Here is a 14472-nt window from a genome sequence, read left to right as displayed (position 1 = left end):
AACCAAAACAATTCCATGATTCTCTAATCAACCACATCTAGAAGCATGTGGGCTAACATGATCTGATGTAGAATGCCCCTGCTCACTGCAGGGGGGCTGGACTAGATCACCTTTGGAGGTCCCTTCCATCCCAAACCATTCTGTGATGTGAAGCTGCAGGGAGGAAAGCTCCCACTCCTTTAACTGACTCTGTCACATTGTTTGGTGCTACCTGCAGGAGATTAAAACACTTCCAGAAACACCCAGGGCAGCCAGTCAAGGGAAAAAACACCTCCAGGAAAAATCAGAGAGCCCTCTTGGCTTGGCACAGGCCAGCTTTTGAGAAGTCATGAGTGCTTGGAAGATTTGTTCATCTCAACAATCACAATATCACCCAGATTAAGCCCAGCAAAAATTCTTATCTTGGTTTTTGTTGGCTAAAAAGGTACCCCTGGTGGCTTCAAAACAGGAAGGCAGTGATGATGTATCTGAGAAACCAGCCACACGTGGCTTGAAACAAGGTCTGCATTGTAATAGAGCAGATGACTGCAGCCAAGAAGCTCCAGCCAGACTTAGCTCCTCACTCTGACAATGAGCCAGACTAAGCCTGAAGGTAAACACCATGTGGCCTGTTTCCTACAAGAGCTTATTGCACAGAGAGGGGAACACCCAACAAAAACCAGATTGTGGGGCTGGAGTGAGACATCACTCAATTCCAAACCCTTCTCTATTTGTACATGGACAGTGTGGAATCACAGAGGCATAGAATGGCAGGGCTTGGAAGGGATCATCTAGTCCAACCCCCCTGCTCAAGCAGGGGCACCCACAGCAGCTTGCCCAGCATCACAATGGCCAGCTGGGTTTGCAAGCTCTCCAGAGAAGGAGACTCCCCAAGCTGGGTTTGGAAGCTCTCCAGAGGAGATACCACAACCTCTCTGCGCAGCCTGCTCCAGGGCTCCAGCAGCCTCACATCAAAGTTTCTCCTCCTGGTCAGGTAGAGCCTCCCAGGTTGCAGTTTGTGCCCATTGCCCCTTGTCCTCTTGCCAGGCACCACTGAGAAGAGTCTGCCCCCATCCTCTTACCCCCACAGGACCTTTAACTCTTGCTGAGCATTGCTCAGATCCCCTCTGGGGCTGCTCTTCTCCAGGCTCACCAGCCCCAAGGCTCTCAGCCTTTCTTCCTCACAGAGATGCTCCAGCCTGGGCTGCTCTTACCTGGACTCCAGCTTCTTTACAGGCTTCAATGACTGCTTTGGTTCCCATAAAATTCACCTTGTAAAACAGGTCCTTGTTGTCACTGGAAGGTGCTGGGGACGCGCAGTGAAAAGCCACTGACACACCTTGTAAAGCTGGGAGCAAAGCCTGGAAGACACAGGGCATCAGACAGCAGTGAGGTGACAACAGCAGCACTCTCTACTCAGAGAGGAATGGAATGGAATGGAATAGAATAGAACAGCATAGCATAAATCAGGTTGGAAAAGACCTTCAACATCATCAAGCCCAACCTATCCCCCAACACCATCTAATCAACTAAACCATGGCACCAAGCACCCCATCCAGGCTCTTCCTAAACACCTCCAGGGATGGTGACTCCACCACCTCCCTGGGCAGCACATTCCAAAGGCCAATCTCTCTTTCTGGGAAGAACTTCTTCCTAACCTCCAGCCTAAACCTCCCCTGGCACAGCTTGAGACTGGCACCACTGCAGGTCAGGCTGTTTGGGCCTCTGAGCAATCTGCTCGAGTTGCAGAGGCCCCTGCTGGCTGCAGGGGGTTGGACTGGATGAGCTTTGAAGATCCCTTCCCACCCAAACCAGTGTGGGATTGTGTGATTCTGTGATCCTTCCATGAAGGTGAGCAGCTGGAATAGGATCAACATCCAGGACCTTCACAATGTCCTCACCTTGTGAGGCAGAACCTTGCCTTCCTGGAGAACCTGGGAACCTTCAGAGACCTGAAGGCTACCTAGACTGAACAACTTGCAGTAGCCTTCAGAGCAAAGTACGAGACTCAAAAGGCCCTGGAGATAAGAAACTCAGCAGGCAGCAGGTCCCACATCCAGCAGAGCCTCATGGCACTGTCTGTCCTTGCAGCACAGAGCTCAGACATGACACTTCATACTGGTGGGGAGACATCTCCTCACAGGGCAAACAAATGCTTCTGCAGAGGCTCAGAGGCATGACTGAGTTAAGGCAGGAGGTTGGAGCTGTGAGGAATGATGTGCTCTGCTCTCCTGCAGCTGAGGTTGGCCAGGAGAACACCCACAAGCAATTACCAACAGGGACTGTAATTAGAGTGTAAAGTTGGGCTAACAGCCATGCAAATGAGAGCAACAAACTGTGCTCTGTGCAGCTCCAGGCAGATGTTGAGTACATCTTCAGTGTTCTAGAGGAGGGTTCTACAGGAAACTGCTTAGGCTGTGGACTTGACAGGGAAAGGCTGGAGAGCACATCTACATACCCTTTAAAACCTGTGAAATGCCTTCAGGTGGTTTAGAATCAGAGCATCACAGAATGGCTTTGGTTGGATGAGACCTTAAGGATATAGAGTCCAACCATCAACCCAGCACTGCCAGGTCACCCCTGAACCATGGCCCTCAGCACCATATTTCTATAGCTCTGCAGCCCCTCCAGGGATGGGGATTCCACCACTGCCCTGGGCAGCCTGGGCCAGCACTTAACAACCCTCAAGGGCATGAAATTGTTCCCCATGTCCAACCTAACCCTCCCCTGGGGCAACTTGAAGCTATTTCTTCTTACCCTATCACTTGTGCCTGGAGAGAAGAGACTGAATCCCACCTGGCTCCAACCTCCCTTCAGGGAGTTGTGGAGAGCCAGGTGGTCTCTCCTCAGCCTCCTTTTCTCCAGGCCCCTCAGCTGCTCCACACAAGACCTGTGCTCTAGACCCAGGGCTTGGGGCTCTTTGAACCACCCTTTCTTTACCCTTTCCACCTGCCCATGCCATGTGCTGCTGTCACTCTGTACCTCTTTGTCACAAAGGTCTCCCAGGAAGAACTTGACTCTGTCATTGTCAAATCTCTTCTGAATATCAAAGACGTTGACCACGTAGCCCTTCTCCAGGAGCTTCTCCACCATGTGCTGGCCCAAGAATCCTGACCCACCAATCACTGTGCATTTCTTACCAGCCTGCAGAGACAGGGGGAAAAAGCACTTTAGCAGCAGAGACACAGCAACAGACTGAGCTGAACCTCTCAAGATCACAGAATCCCAGCAGGGGTAGGAAGGGACCTCTGGAGATTATCTAGTCCAACCCCCCTGCTCAGGCAGGGGCACCCACAGCAGCTTGCCCAGGATCACAATGGCCAGCTGGGTTTGCAAGCTCTCCAGAGAAGGCGGCTCCACAACCTCTCTGGGCAGCCTGCTCCAGGACTCCAGCACCCTTATGTCAAAGAATTTTCTCCTCCTGGTCAGATAGAGCCTCCTGGGTTCCAGTTTCTGCCCCTTGCCTTGTCACTGGGCACCACTGAGAAGAGCCTGGCCTCATCCTCTTGCCCCCCACCCTTTAGCTCTTGCTGAGAGCTGAAAAGAGGGCTGTGGGGACTCTGGGGCTGCTCTTCTCCAGGCTCAACAGCCCCAGGTCTTCACATGCTGGGATTTTGTTTTGGCAGGACTCAAGAGTCACAACCAAGTGGAGCCTGTAGTAGGGAAGAAAAAGAGGAACTGCCTGCAAGAAACCCTGCCCTGAAAGCAAAGCCACCAGGATCTACTTCAGCCACAGACCACAGGTAACTCAGTACACTCAGAGTGTCATCCTCAGTCAGGATAAAACCATTTTCAGACCATGTAAGACTTGGGCTTCTTTGGAGACACAAAAGCAAACAGGTCAAGACAACGGTTATCTCCTTTTAGTTAGTCATTAGAGATTCCTTTCTATTTTAAGCCTTCTGAAATGGCTGGAGCTGCTAATTAACAGGTTCCAGTCTGGTCACTGGTCTCACTGAACTGAAGTGAAGATCTTCCACTAACACAGAAGGTCCAAGCAATGAGTCTGAGGAAGCCTTTCTGTCCTGGATGGAAAACTGTATTCCTTATTTTAGTTCACAAACCCCACCCTGCAGCTGCACTTTGAGCTGAAGGGAATTTGAACCCCAGCAAGCCACACAAAGGTGATGAGTGTTTAGGGAGCTTCTGGTTTCTACAGCCTTCAACAAAGCTTCTGCTCAAAGTGCTGGTATTTTACCCCTCAGCTTCCTGATCCTCTAAATGCCATCACATCCCTCCCCTTTGCACTGTCCTCTCCTCCGTGAGGGGTGCAGCCTTTTCAGTTCCTCCTCAAAAGGCAGTTGCTCCACTCCATCAAGATTGTTATGTTCTTCTCCTGAACCTTTGTCACTCCATCTGCCTAAAAAGAGACTGCTTGAGCTGCATGCTGCACTTCAGTGTGTGGGGGAACAACGCCCTCTGCCTGGCTCCAAACACCAGGATCATCTTCTCAGGCTGAATCCCAGCATGGAGGGGTTGGAAGGGACCTCTAGAGATCATCTATTCCAAAGCAGGGGCATTCACAGCAGCTTGCCCAGGATCACCACCATATCCAACTGGATTTGGGATCTCTCCAGAGGAGACTCCATGACCTCTCTGGGCAGCCTGCTGCAGGGCTCCAGCATCCTCACACCAGAGAGGTTTCTCCTCCTGTTCTGGTGGAATCTCCTGGCTTCCAGTTTGTGTCCCAAAAAACATCTATGAAAGCACACTTTTGCTAGACAAACCTTCACAAAGCCTCTTTCAAATTATGGAATCACAGAATTGTTTTGGTTGAAAGAGACCTCCACGATCATTGAGTCCAACCTGCAACCCAGCACCACCACGGCCATTGAAACATATCCCCAGGTGCCATGGCCACACACTTCTGGAACACCTCCAGGGATAGGGACTCCACCACCTCCCTGGGCAGCCTGTTCTAATGCCTGACCACTCTTGCAGGAAAGAAATTGTTCCCAATCTCCAACCTAACCCTCCCCAGCACAATTCCAGGCCACTTCCTCTCCTGTCAATCCTTCACTTACCGATCGGAGGTGCGTAGCCATTTTGCAGCTGGTTCTCTGCCAAGCTGATTCCTTCAAAACAGGAGGACATTGCTTTATTCACCAGACTTTTGAGAACATGTTTCTAGTTGTAGCAATGAAGGTTTGAAGACATTACTCTAAAGCAGAAGGATGGAGTGGGCTAAGTCACGCAGATCGTAAGAAAGGAACAGGCTGTGCTCTGTGCAGCTTCAGGGAGGTCTCAAGTGTACCTTCAATGCTCTAGGGAAAACTGCTATGGGCTTCAGAGGGAAAGGCTGAGGAGCACGTCTACATATCCTTTAGAATCTCTGCAGTGCCTTCTAGGTGGCTCAGAATCAGAGCAGCACAGAATGGTTTGGGTTGGAAGTGACCTTTATGATCATAGAATCAATAAGGTTGGAAAAGACCTCAAAGATCATCAAGTCCAACCTGTCACCCAGCACCTCAGGACTACTAAACCAAGGCTTCACGTGCCATGTCCAATCCTTTTATGAACACCTCCAGGGATGATGATTAAGTCCAATCACTAACCCAGCATTGTGAGGACACCACTAAACCACATCCCTCGGCACCATCTCCACACCTTCACAACCCCTGCAGGGATGAGGTCTCCATCACTGCCCTGGGCAGCCTGGGCCAGCACTTGACAACCCTCAAGGGGAAGGAATTGTTCCTCATGTCCAAACTAAACTTTCCCTGGGGCAACTTGTGACAATTTCCTGTCCTAGCACTTATTTCCCTGGGAAAAGAGACAACCCCCACCTGGCTCACACCTCCTTTCAGAGAGCTGCAGAGAGCCAGAAGGTCTCCCCTCAGCCTCCCTTTCTCCAGGCTGAAGGACGCCAGTTCCCTCAGCTGCTCCTCCAGACCCTTCACCAGCTTCGTTGCCCTTGTCTGGACCCGCTCCAGCCTCTCAAGGTCATTTTGGGAGTGAGGAACCCAAAACTGAGCCCGGGATTCAAAGTGTGGCCTCACCAGTGCCCAATCCCGGCCCTGGTCCTGCTGGCCCCACTGTGGCTGATCCAAGCCAGGATGCTGTTCAGCACTGGCTCATCTTCAACCGCTCTTGGACCAGCCGCAACCCCCCGCCAGGTTCTTTCCCGCAGGTTATTCCCGGGCCTCACAGCATCCCCTACACCCCATTCCCGGACCCTTCCCCACTCACCACTCCGCTGCCGCCTCAGGCCCTCCGCCCCCGCCCTTACCCGCGCTGGGCCCCGCCCCCGGCCCCGCCGCCTACCAATCCCCGCTCACGCTTCCACAGGCCCCGCCCAGCACTCAGCTTCACCTCCCGCACGCCCTGGGCTGAGCATCGCGCCAGCCGCACAGCGAGCGCTGATTGGTCTGAACCATCCTCCCATCGACAAATCGCATGGAGGAAGGGCGGAGCTCTTCTCTGGGCCAGGAAGCTCTTGGACCGTTTTGCCAACGCCATCGTACAGCTCCGGACCACTACTTTGAGCCCCCGGCTCGCCAGCCAATGGGAGTGAGAGTTGCCACAGCAGCGGTGTAGCGGCGATAGCCAATGGGAAGGGGCGATATGGAGACCCTGCCTGCCATGGCTGGAAGCGGCCCGAGGCAGCCGCTGCTGCCATGGTCAGTGTGGCGCTGCCCTGCCCTGCCCTGCCCTGCCCTGCCCGGCGGGACTGCGGCTCACGTCCTGCGCTCTTCCGCTCCGGTTTCGCGCCTCGACGGCCGCGTTGCTCCGGGGCAAGCCGTTGTCAGCCCCGGGATCGCAGTGAAGGCTGGGGGCTGAGGCGGCCTCTCTGCTGCGGGCCCCACCAACCGTTCCTGGAGGCGGCCTGAGTGACCTCTGTACCTACGTTGCTGTGCCAAGGCCTCCAGCTTTATGAAGCCGGCTTTAGGAACCGCGACCCAGAGGACGGAAGCGAATCCCAAGCTAGAGCTGACTGAGGAGCAGCAGCAGGAGATCCGGGAGGCTTTCCACCAGCCTGACACAGACGGCACCGGGAACATCAGTGCAAGAGAGAGAAATGCAGGGAGTTCCCTGGTGCTTAGAGCACAGCTCTACCCGGGGAATGAAGTAATAGCAACATAAATACGTGTATGCCATGGAATCATAGAATTGTGCAGGCTGGAAGTGAAGAGACTGGCTCCCACCTGGCTCAGATCTTCTTTCAGGCAGTTGTAGAGACTCAGAAGGTTTCCCCTCAGCCTCCTTTTCACCAGGCAGAACACTCCCAGTTCCCTCAGCTGCTCCTTACCCGTTTTCCAGACCCTTCCCCAGCTTTGTTGCCCTTCTCTGGACCTGCTTCAGCTCCTCAGTGTCCTTGGAGTGAAGGGCAGCAAACTGAACCCAGGACTCAAGGTGTGGCCTCACCAATGCTGAAGCACACGGGGACGATCCCTGCCCTGGGTCCACAGAGGGAGTTTGTACCAGCACATAGAGCTTGGTATCACCCAGCTGCTGATGTCCTAATCCACAGTGAACAGCAAAACAATGGAGCAGAATCCAGCCCACATACACAGTGTCAGCTTTTATTTGGTGACAGAGCCATGTTCCCTTTTTTTTTTGGCTGCTAATGGATGTGTTCTGCAAGGCAGAGAGGTATGTGTGGAGCTTTGGAGTCCTGGCAAAGATGGATGTGTTAGGAGGCTCAGGAAAGTACCAATTCCTCATGGTACATGGGGTGCACATCAGGTCAGCCCAGTCATGGGCTGGGGAGGGACTTTTCACAAGGGCTTATTGTGATAGCAGGAGGGGCAATGTTTTGAGACTTGAGGAGGGGAGATTTAGACTGAGGATTAGGAAGAAATTCTTTACAGGGAGGTTGGGGAGACACTGGAACAGGTTGCCCAGGGAGGTTGTGGATGCCTGGAGGTGTTCAGGGCTGGGTTGGATGGCACCTTGAGCAACCTGGTCTAATGGGAGGTGTCCCTACCCGTGGCAGGGGAGGGTGGAACTAAATCTATGAGGTCCCTTCCAACCCAAACTGTTCTATGATTCTGTGGTTGGCATGAGCCAAGCAACTCCTCAGCCACTCAGAACTAAAGTTAGGGGTTGGTTTGAGCCCTGCAGAGGCCTGGTTTCTGCTCAGTGCATGCCCACACTCCAGTTACTGCCAGACCACCACAACTCTTTGCCAGTTTGCCCTTCCATCACCCCAGAGTTCTGCCCCTTCAGCCCAGCGGCCTGGTGAAGGGATAGAACTGAGCAACAGGTTGCCTGTTGACATAGGGGTGTAAAAGCAGAAGAATGGGGGGGATGGATGCTGTGCCTTTGGGACTTTCAGGCAAGCCTGACCACTTCCTGGACCATGTTGCCAATGCCATCATAGATCTCATGAATGGGGGCATTGCACATGAAGGCACTGGTGGTCACCAGCTTGTTCTTGGTGTCCACGTGAACTTCGGTGACGTGTTTGTTCACATGCTTGCAGCCAAGCTCCTTCATGGTCTCTGCAGTCTTGGCATAAGGCCATCTACAAGAAGAGGAGAAAGTAAGCCCTGTGTAGAAGCCATCATGGCTCAGTGGTGTGGTGAAGGCTGTTGGTTGCAGAGGGGTGGTCCCTACAGGAATCCTGCTCAAGGGAATCCAAACCTTGCCATGCCAGAGGAGTTCCTCTAGGACCATCAGACCAGGAAACCCTCCAGATTCCAGGGAGGGAAACATCTGAAGTGAAGCCAAAATGTTGGTGTTCCACTACAGATGTTCCCCTTCTTAACTCTGCCTGCTCCACACTTTGTGCTTAGGTTTGTGGTTGTTTTTTTCCCCACCAGCTACCTACAAGTGCCATAATTAACCTCTCGAGTGTCCTCCTCTTCAGGCAAGGGAAGGACCTATTTCTCCTTTCCAGAAACCTGAACCTCCTCCTGGCTGCAAGCCTCATTCATTCCTCAACAGTTCCTGCAGTCTCTTGCGCCCCCACATGGTAGAATGCCCAAATTACAGAAGACTCTGCCGAAGGAAATCAGATCTCTTCTCGCAGGGGAACGTGGAAGTGCCAGGGGGTTCATCAAACCCCCTGCTTGTTTAATGTAGCAGCCCAGGGTCATTGTACAAACGCACGACAGGGATCATTTCTTCTCAGAAACAACCTTCAGATCATCCTGAGTCTGCAGGTGTGATTCTAGGATATCAGAGAATCACAGAGTCCTTTGGGGTTGGCAAAAGGCCTCCAAGACATAGAGTCTAAGCATTAACCCAGCACTGCCAGGGCACCACCAGACCATGTCCCTCAGCAACACATCTCCACGACATTGAAACCCCTCCAGGGATGAGAACTCTGCTAGGGCCCTGGACAGCCTGGGCAACCCTCAAGGGGAAGAAATTGTTCCTCATGTCCAACCTAAACCTCCCCTGAGGCAACCTGAGACCATTTCCTCTGGTTCTATCATATGTTCCTTGGAATAAGAGACTGCCCGTCCCCCCCAGGTGGCTCCAACCTCCTTCCAGAGTGTTGTAGAGAGCCAGAAGGTCTTCCCTCAGCCTCCTTTTCTCCAGGCTGAACAACCCCACTTCCTTCAGCTACTCTTCACCACACCTGTTCTCCAGACCCTTCACCAGCTTTGTTGCCCTTCTCTGGACCAACTCCAGCCCTTCAATGTCCTTCTTGGAGTGAGTGACCCAAAACTGACCCCAGGATCCAAGGTGTGGCCTCAGCACTGCCCAGCACAGGGACACAATCCCTGCCCTGGTCCTGCTGGCCACACTATTGCTGATCCAAGCCAGGATGCTGGTGGCCTTCTTGGCCACCTGGGCCTATCTAGGCAGGAGAATTGAGATGGGGTGTACAGAGGTACCTGGGGGGTGCACTGCTGGTCTTGTGATGTCCATGGTGTCATTTCTTATCAGCTCTCCAAGGTTACTTACTTTTCACACTCTGTGTCATGACCCACAGTCAGCTCACAGCCTGGGAAGATCTTGGCTGCCAGCACTGGGGAGATGCAGCAGAGGCCAATGGGCTTGTTGGCAGCATGGAATGCCTTCAGGACACTCTCCACCTCTTGGGAGATGATACAGTTCTTGCCTTGGGTAGCCCAAGTACTCAGGTTTTTAGCCACTCCAAAGCCACCTGAGAACAGAGAAAATAGTTAGACCAGAAGGCCACTGCTTCAGAGCAGGACTTCATTCAGGTGTGGCTTGGCAGGATGCCAATGTGGGTTTGCTGGATGGCAGCAGTGGTCCAGTGTTGATCACAGAATGCTTTAGTTTGGGAGGGTCCTTTCAAGCTCATCTACTCCAACCCCCCTGCCATGGGCAGAGACACCTCCCACTAGCCCAGGTTGCCCAAGGCCTTGAACACCTCCAGGGAGGGGGCATCCATAACCTCTCTGGGAAGCCTGTTCCAGGGCTTTGGGCACACCACCCTACCTGGAATGATGAGAGCATCCAGCCCCTTGACATCCAGCTCAGCAAGGTCCTTGATGTTCCCCCTGGCTATTCTGGCACTCTCAACCAGCACATTGCGCTTCTCTTGAGTTGGTTGGCCTTTCACATGGTCCACCACGTGCATCTGCTCCACATTGGGAGCATAAACCTCTGCCTGGGGAGGGAAAGAAAAGCTCCATCACCCTGCAGTCAGTATGCTAAGCATGGTAAAGGTCACCAGGAGTGAATGAAAAGGCTTCAGTGGTTAGGAAAGAGCTCTGCTGGTCACTGTGGTGACCTTCAGGCCCACCTGTACTGGCTGCAGGAAGGTTCTTGTCACAGGAGGAAGGAAAGGTCATAGAATCATCATAGAATGGTTTGGGTTATTGGGGACCTTAAAGATCACCTCATTCCAACCCTCCTGCCATGGGCAGGGACACCTCCCACTGGACCTGGTTGCTCAAGGGCTCATCCCACCTGGTCTTAACCAGTTTCAGGGATGAGGTGTCCACAACTTCTGTGGGCAACCTGTTCCAGGGTCTCACCCCCCTCACAGTAAAGAATTTCTTCCTAATCTCCAATCTAAGTGTCCCCTGCTTTAGTTTCAAACCATTGCTACTTTGCAGGTCTTTGGTAGCTTCTGCACAGGAACAGTGGTCCTGACCTGCAAGGAATGAGTTGGGTGTAAATCACACACAGAATCACCAAGGTTGGAAGAGACCTCAAAGATCATCAAGTCCAACCTGTCACCCAGCACCTCATGACTAAACCATGGCACCAAGTGCCACATCCAATCCCCTCTTGAACACCTCCAGGGATGGGGACTCCACCACCTCCCTGGGCAGCACATCCCAATGGCCAACAACTCTCTCTGTGAAGAACTTTCTCCTCACCTCCAGCCTAAACTAAAGTGACAGCAAAGCCCACCCTGCTTGTTTGGGTGGCTGAAGCGCTGGAGGGGGAGCAGTGAGTCCTTCCCAGGGAAACCAGGGATCCCAAGAGCCACTGGTGAAACCATTCCTTAGAGGCTTCCACCCCCTCCAGCCCTGCCCCAGCTGCCCTCACAAACCAGTTACCCCCTTATGGATGGGAACTACCCAGCAAACTGCTGCCAAGCCCACACCTCCCACAAAGACAGCACTTGGGCTTTCTTCTCCCCAGCCACTGTTTTTCCTAAACCCAGAGAACTTCTTTCCCTGGAAGATGTCTGTCCCTTTCCTTCAGAGCTGTTTCAAGGTGAGAAGCAGAAATGAAGAGTGTAGAAGGGTGGCAAACAGATGGGTGATAGATTTTTTGGGGGACTCTACAGCCTCTTCAGTTCTGCTCCACACCATTTAAGAAGGTTGTTAAAGTGAGCAGAGCTGGTGCAAAGGCTGGAAGGAATGTCCTGTGAGGACCAGCTGAGGACTTCAGGCTTGCCTAGTTTGGACAGAAGGAGGCTGAGGGATGACATCCTGGCTCTGTACAGCCTGCTGAGGAGGGGTGATGGGGAGAGAGGTGCTGAGCTCTTCTCCCTGAGGTGGTGATATGGGAAGGGATCAGAGCTGCAGCAGGGGAAGTTCAGACGGCCCTTAGGAAAGAGATCTGTACTGAGAGGGTGGGACAGGCTGTCTGGAGGGGTGCTTGGTGTCCAAAAGGCTGCCCTTGGCTTTTGGATAATGCCCTTCACAACCTCCTTTAGCTTTTGAGCAGCCCTGGAGCAGTCAGGGAGTTGGAGCAGATCATCACTGTAGGTCCCTTCCGACTGAAATGTTTTGTTCCGTGCTGCTCTTGATGTCCTCGGGCAATCGTGACCATAAATTAAATGGGAGGGGGGTAAGGGGGTTGAAGTAACATCTTAGTTCCCTCCACAAGAGGTCCCTGCTGGTCAAGTGATGAGTGTGGGTCAGCGCTTCGAGCCCACCAGGCGAGGGTACGGCAGGAGGGAAGCGACAGCAGCAACTCCAGGGGAGTAGGGATAAAATTACAGCCAGTGGAGAAAAGGTTTTGGACATATCTCACCTTTAAGCCAGCTCTGAAGGCTTTGGGACTAGGTGGGCTGGCTCCACAGCACGTGTTCCTCCCCACTGTGCCTTAGTGGAGCAATTCCCGTTCCCAGGAGAAGGGCTCTGAGCCAGCTTTGGGGTGGCTCAGAGCTGAGGGTAATGTTACACAGGGCTTCTCTCCTCCTCTTGCAATCTCCCAGAGTGACCATCATGACTAATGGCACAGTAAAGCTTGAGGGCTGTGGGTGTCACCCCAATCCAAGCTCAACTCACAAGAACTTGTTTGTTTTCCCTCCTCATCTCCAGAAGTTCACAAGGACTTCATTTCATGCAGCCAAACCCCAGGAGTCTTTTAAACAAGAGCAAGCAAAGCAGAAAAGAGGAGGTGCAAGCTGTAAAAAGACCAGAGAAAGTACTTAGGAACATTTGATTCAGAGTTTGGATGCTCTCAACATGAAGCAGAAAGCAATCCTCTGGTGGAGCAGAGCTGTGAGAGCCCAGCATTGAGTGCTCCAGGCTGGCTTGAGCAGCTCCTGCTCTGTGCTGCCTGCTCTGCCTCCAGTTACAGCTTCAGCAGCAGCGAGGAGCTTGTGATTTGTCCAGCAAATTCCAAAGCCCCTGAGATCCCTTCTGCAGGAGGGGGAGAGCAGAAAGCAGCTCCTGAGGTACCTGTTGCAGGAGGGGGAGAGCAGAAAGCAGCTCCTGAGGTACCTGTTGCAGGAGGGGGAGAGCAGAAAGCAGCTCCTGAGGTACCTGTTGCAGGAGGGGGAGAGCAGAAAGCAGCTCCTGAGGTACCTGTTGCAGGAGGGGGAGAGCAGAAAGCAGCTCCTGAGGTACCTGTTGCAGGAGGGGGAGAGCAGAAAGCAGCTCCTGAGGTACCTGTTGCAGGAGGGGGAGAGCAGAAAGCAGCTCCTGAGGTACCTGTTGCAGGAGGGGGAGAGCAGAAAGCAGCTCCTGAGGTACCTGTTGCAGGAGGGGGAGAGCAGAAAGCAGCTCCTGAGGTACCTGTTGCAAGAGGGGGAGAGCAGAAAGCAGCTCCTGAGGTACCTGTTGCAGGAGGGGGAGAGCAGAAAGCAGCTCCTGAGGTACCTGTTGCAGGAGGGGGAGAGCAGAAAGCAGCTCCTGAGGTACCTGTTGCAGGAGGGGGAGAGCAGAAAGCAGCTCCTGAGGTACCTGTTGCAGGAGGGGGAGAGCAGAAAGCAGCTCCTGAGGTACCTTCCACAGGAGGGGGAGAGCAAAAGCCCAGCAAAAGGAGGCAGAGATGGGAGAGGAGCCTGCCAGGGTGCCTCTTACCTGTGCCCCCTCCCTGCTGAGATGCACCAGCACAGCAGAAGACTCATGGATCTCACTCCCGTCGTACACCCCACAGCCAGCCAGCACTACAGCCACTCTCTTCCCCATGGTCACAAGCAGAGCAGGAGAACTCCCTGGAGAGCCCCAAATTGCTGTGCCTCTCTGTTCCCTGCCTGCAGGCTTTTATAGATGAGTCCCTCCCCCAGGAGCAGGTGGGGCCAGGAGGGTTGGGCTGAGTTTCTCCCTGGCAAGGAGGTTTTCTTCCCAGTCCCACAGGCAAGGCACAGAAATACTCTTTGTTTCCTCAAGCCTTGCAGATCTTCCTCCCAGCACGTTGTCCCCAGCTGACAGGACCTGCTCAGCACAGTAGCTGTGTTTTTCCTTCTCAGTTGTCTGTTTTCCATTCTGCTTCAGAGTGAAGCACCAAGGGCTTTGCACAGTAGATGGTATCAAAGAAAGCCCTCCCACAGCAAGTGTTCAAGCCAGGGCTCTCCTCTCTCTGCTGCCTTTAACAACCTCAGTCTTTTAACACCAAGATTTCTGCCCTCAGTGTTCTTCCCCTCATCCCCTCTCTCAAGAGCAGCCATTTTGCACTCACTTGTGGTTGTTTCCTGGCCTTTGTGTCCTGAGGTTAGAAATTAATCCCTTGGTTCTTCATCTACAGCAGAATTTCTCCATCTGGCAGGAAGGCTGTGCCAGGAACTGGCAGAGCCCTGACCTCTGCAGGGGCACACAGCAGCAAGATTGAAAGGTTGCACCAGATGATCCCTGGGGTCTCTTCCAACCTGGCATTCTGTGATTCATACCTTGTTGATGCAGAAACTTGTTCTTCCTTGTCCACTATGAGCCCCTCACTTCG

At 53.2% G+C, this 14472-nt stretch overlaps 2 protein-coding genes across 3 annotated transcripts in view; both read right to left on the bottom strand.

The window, feature by feature from the left end:
• NSDHL (NAD(P) dependent steroid dehydrogenase-like) overlaps nt 1–14472 on the bottom strand; it is a 277264-nt gene that overhangs the window by 6473 nt on the left and 256319 nt on the right. The window contains exons 1-4 of one of the 2 annotated variants that reach the window (XM_054169500.1): nt 6169–6195; nt 5004–5054; nt 2962–3123; nt 1194–1340 (exon numbers count right to left, since the gene is read on the bottom strand). In XM_054169500.1, the coding sequence (XP_054025475.1) occupies nt 1194–1340; nt 2962–3123; nt 5004–5024 (330 nt within the window). In that variant the 5' untranslated portion in view covers nt 5025–5054; nt 6169–6195. Of the gene's footprint in view, nt 1–1193; nt 1341–2961; nt 3124–5003; nt 5055–6168; nt 6196–14472 lie in introns of those variants that run through there. The other variant, XM_054169502.1, reaches the window with a different exon arrangement.
• LOC104297859 (glutamine amidotransferase-like class 1 domain-containing protein 3, mitochondrial) lies at nt 8205–13784 on the bottom strand. Its single transcript, XM_009897863.2, has 4 exons — nt 13614–13784; nt 10339–10510; nt 9838–10039; nt 8205–8446 (listed from the first exon to the last, which is right to left on the bottom strand). The coding sequence occupies exons 1-4, from the start codon at nt 13719–13721 to the stop codon at nt 8254–8256; spliced, it is 675 nt and encodes a 224-aa protein (XP_009896165.1). The 5' UTR covers nt 13722–13784; the 3' UTR covers nt 8205–8253.

This window comes from Dryobates pubescens, chromosome 18 (assembly GCF_014839835.1).
Source record: "Dryobates pubescens isolate bDryPub1 chromosome 18, bDryPub1.pri, whole genome shotgun sequence".
Taxonomy (NCBI): Eukaryota; Metazoa; Chordata; class Aves; order Piciformes; family Picidae; genus Dryobates; species Dryobates pubescens.
Note: the sequence above shows the minus strand (reverse complement) of the source record. Positions and strands in the feature narration are given on the sequence as shown.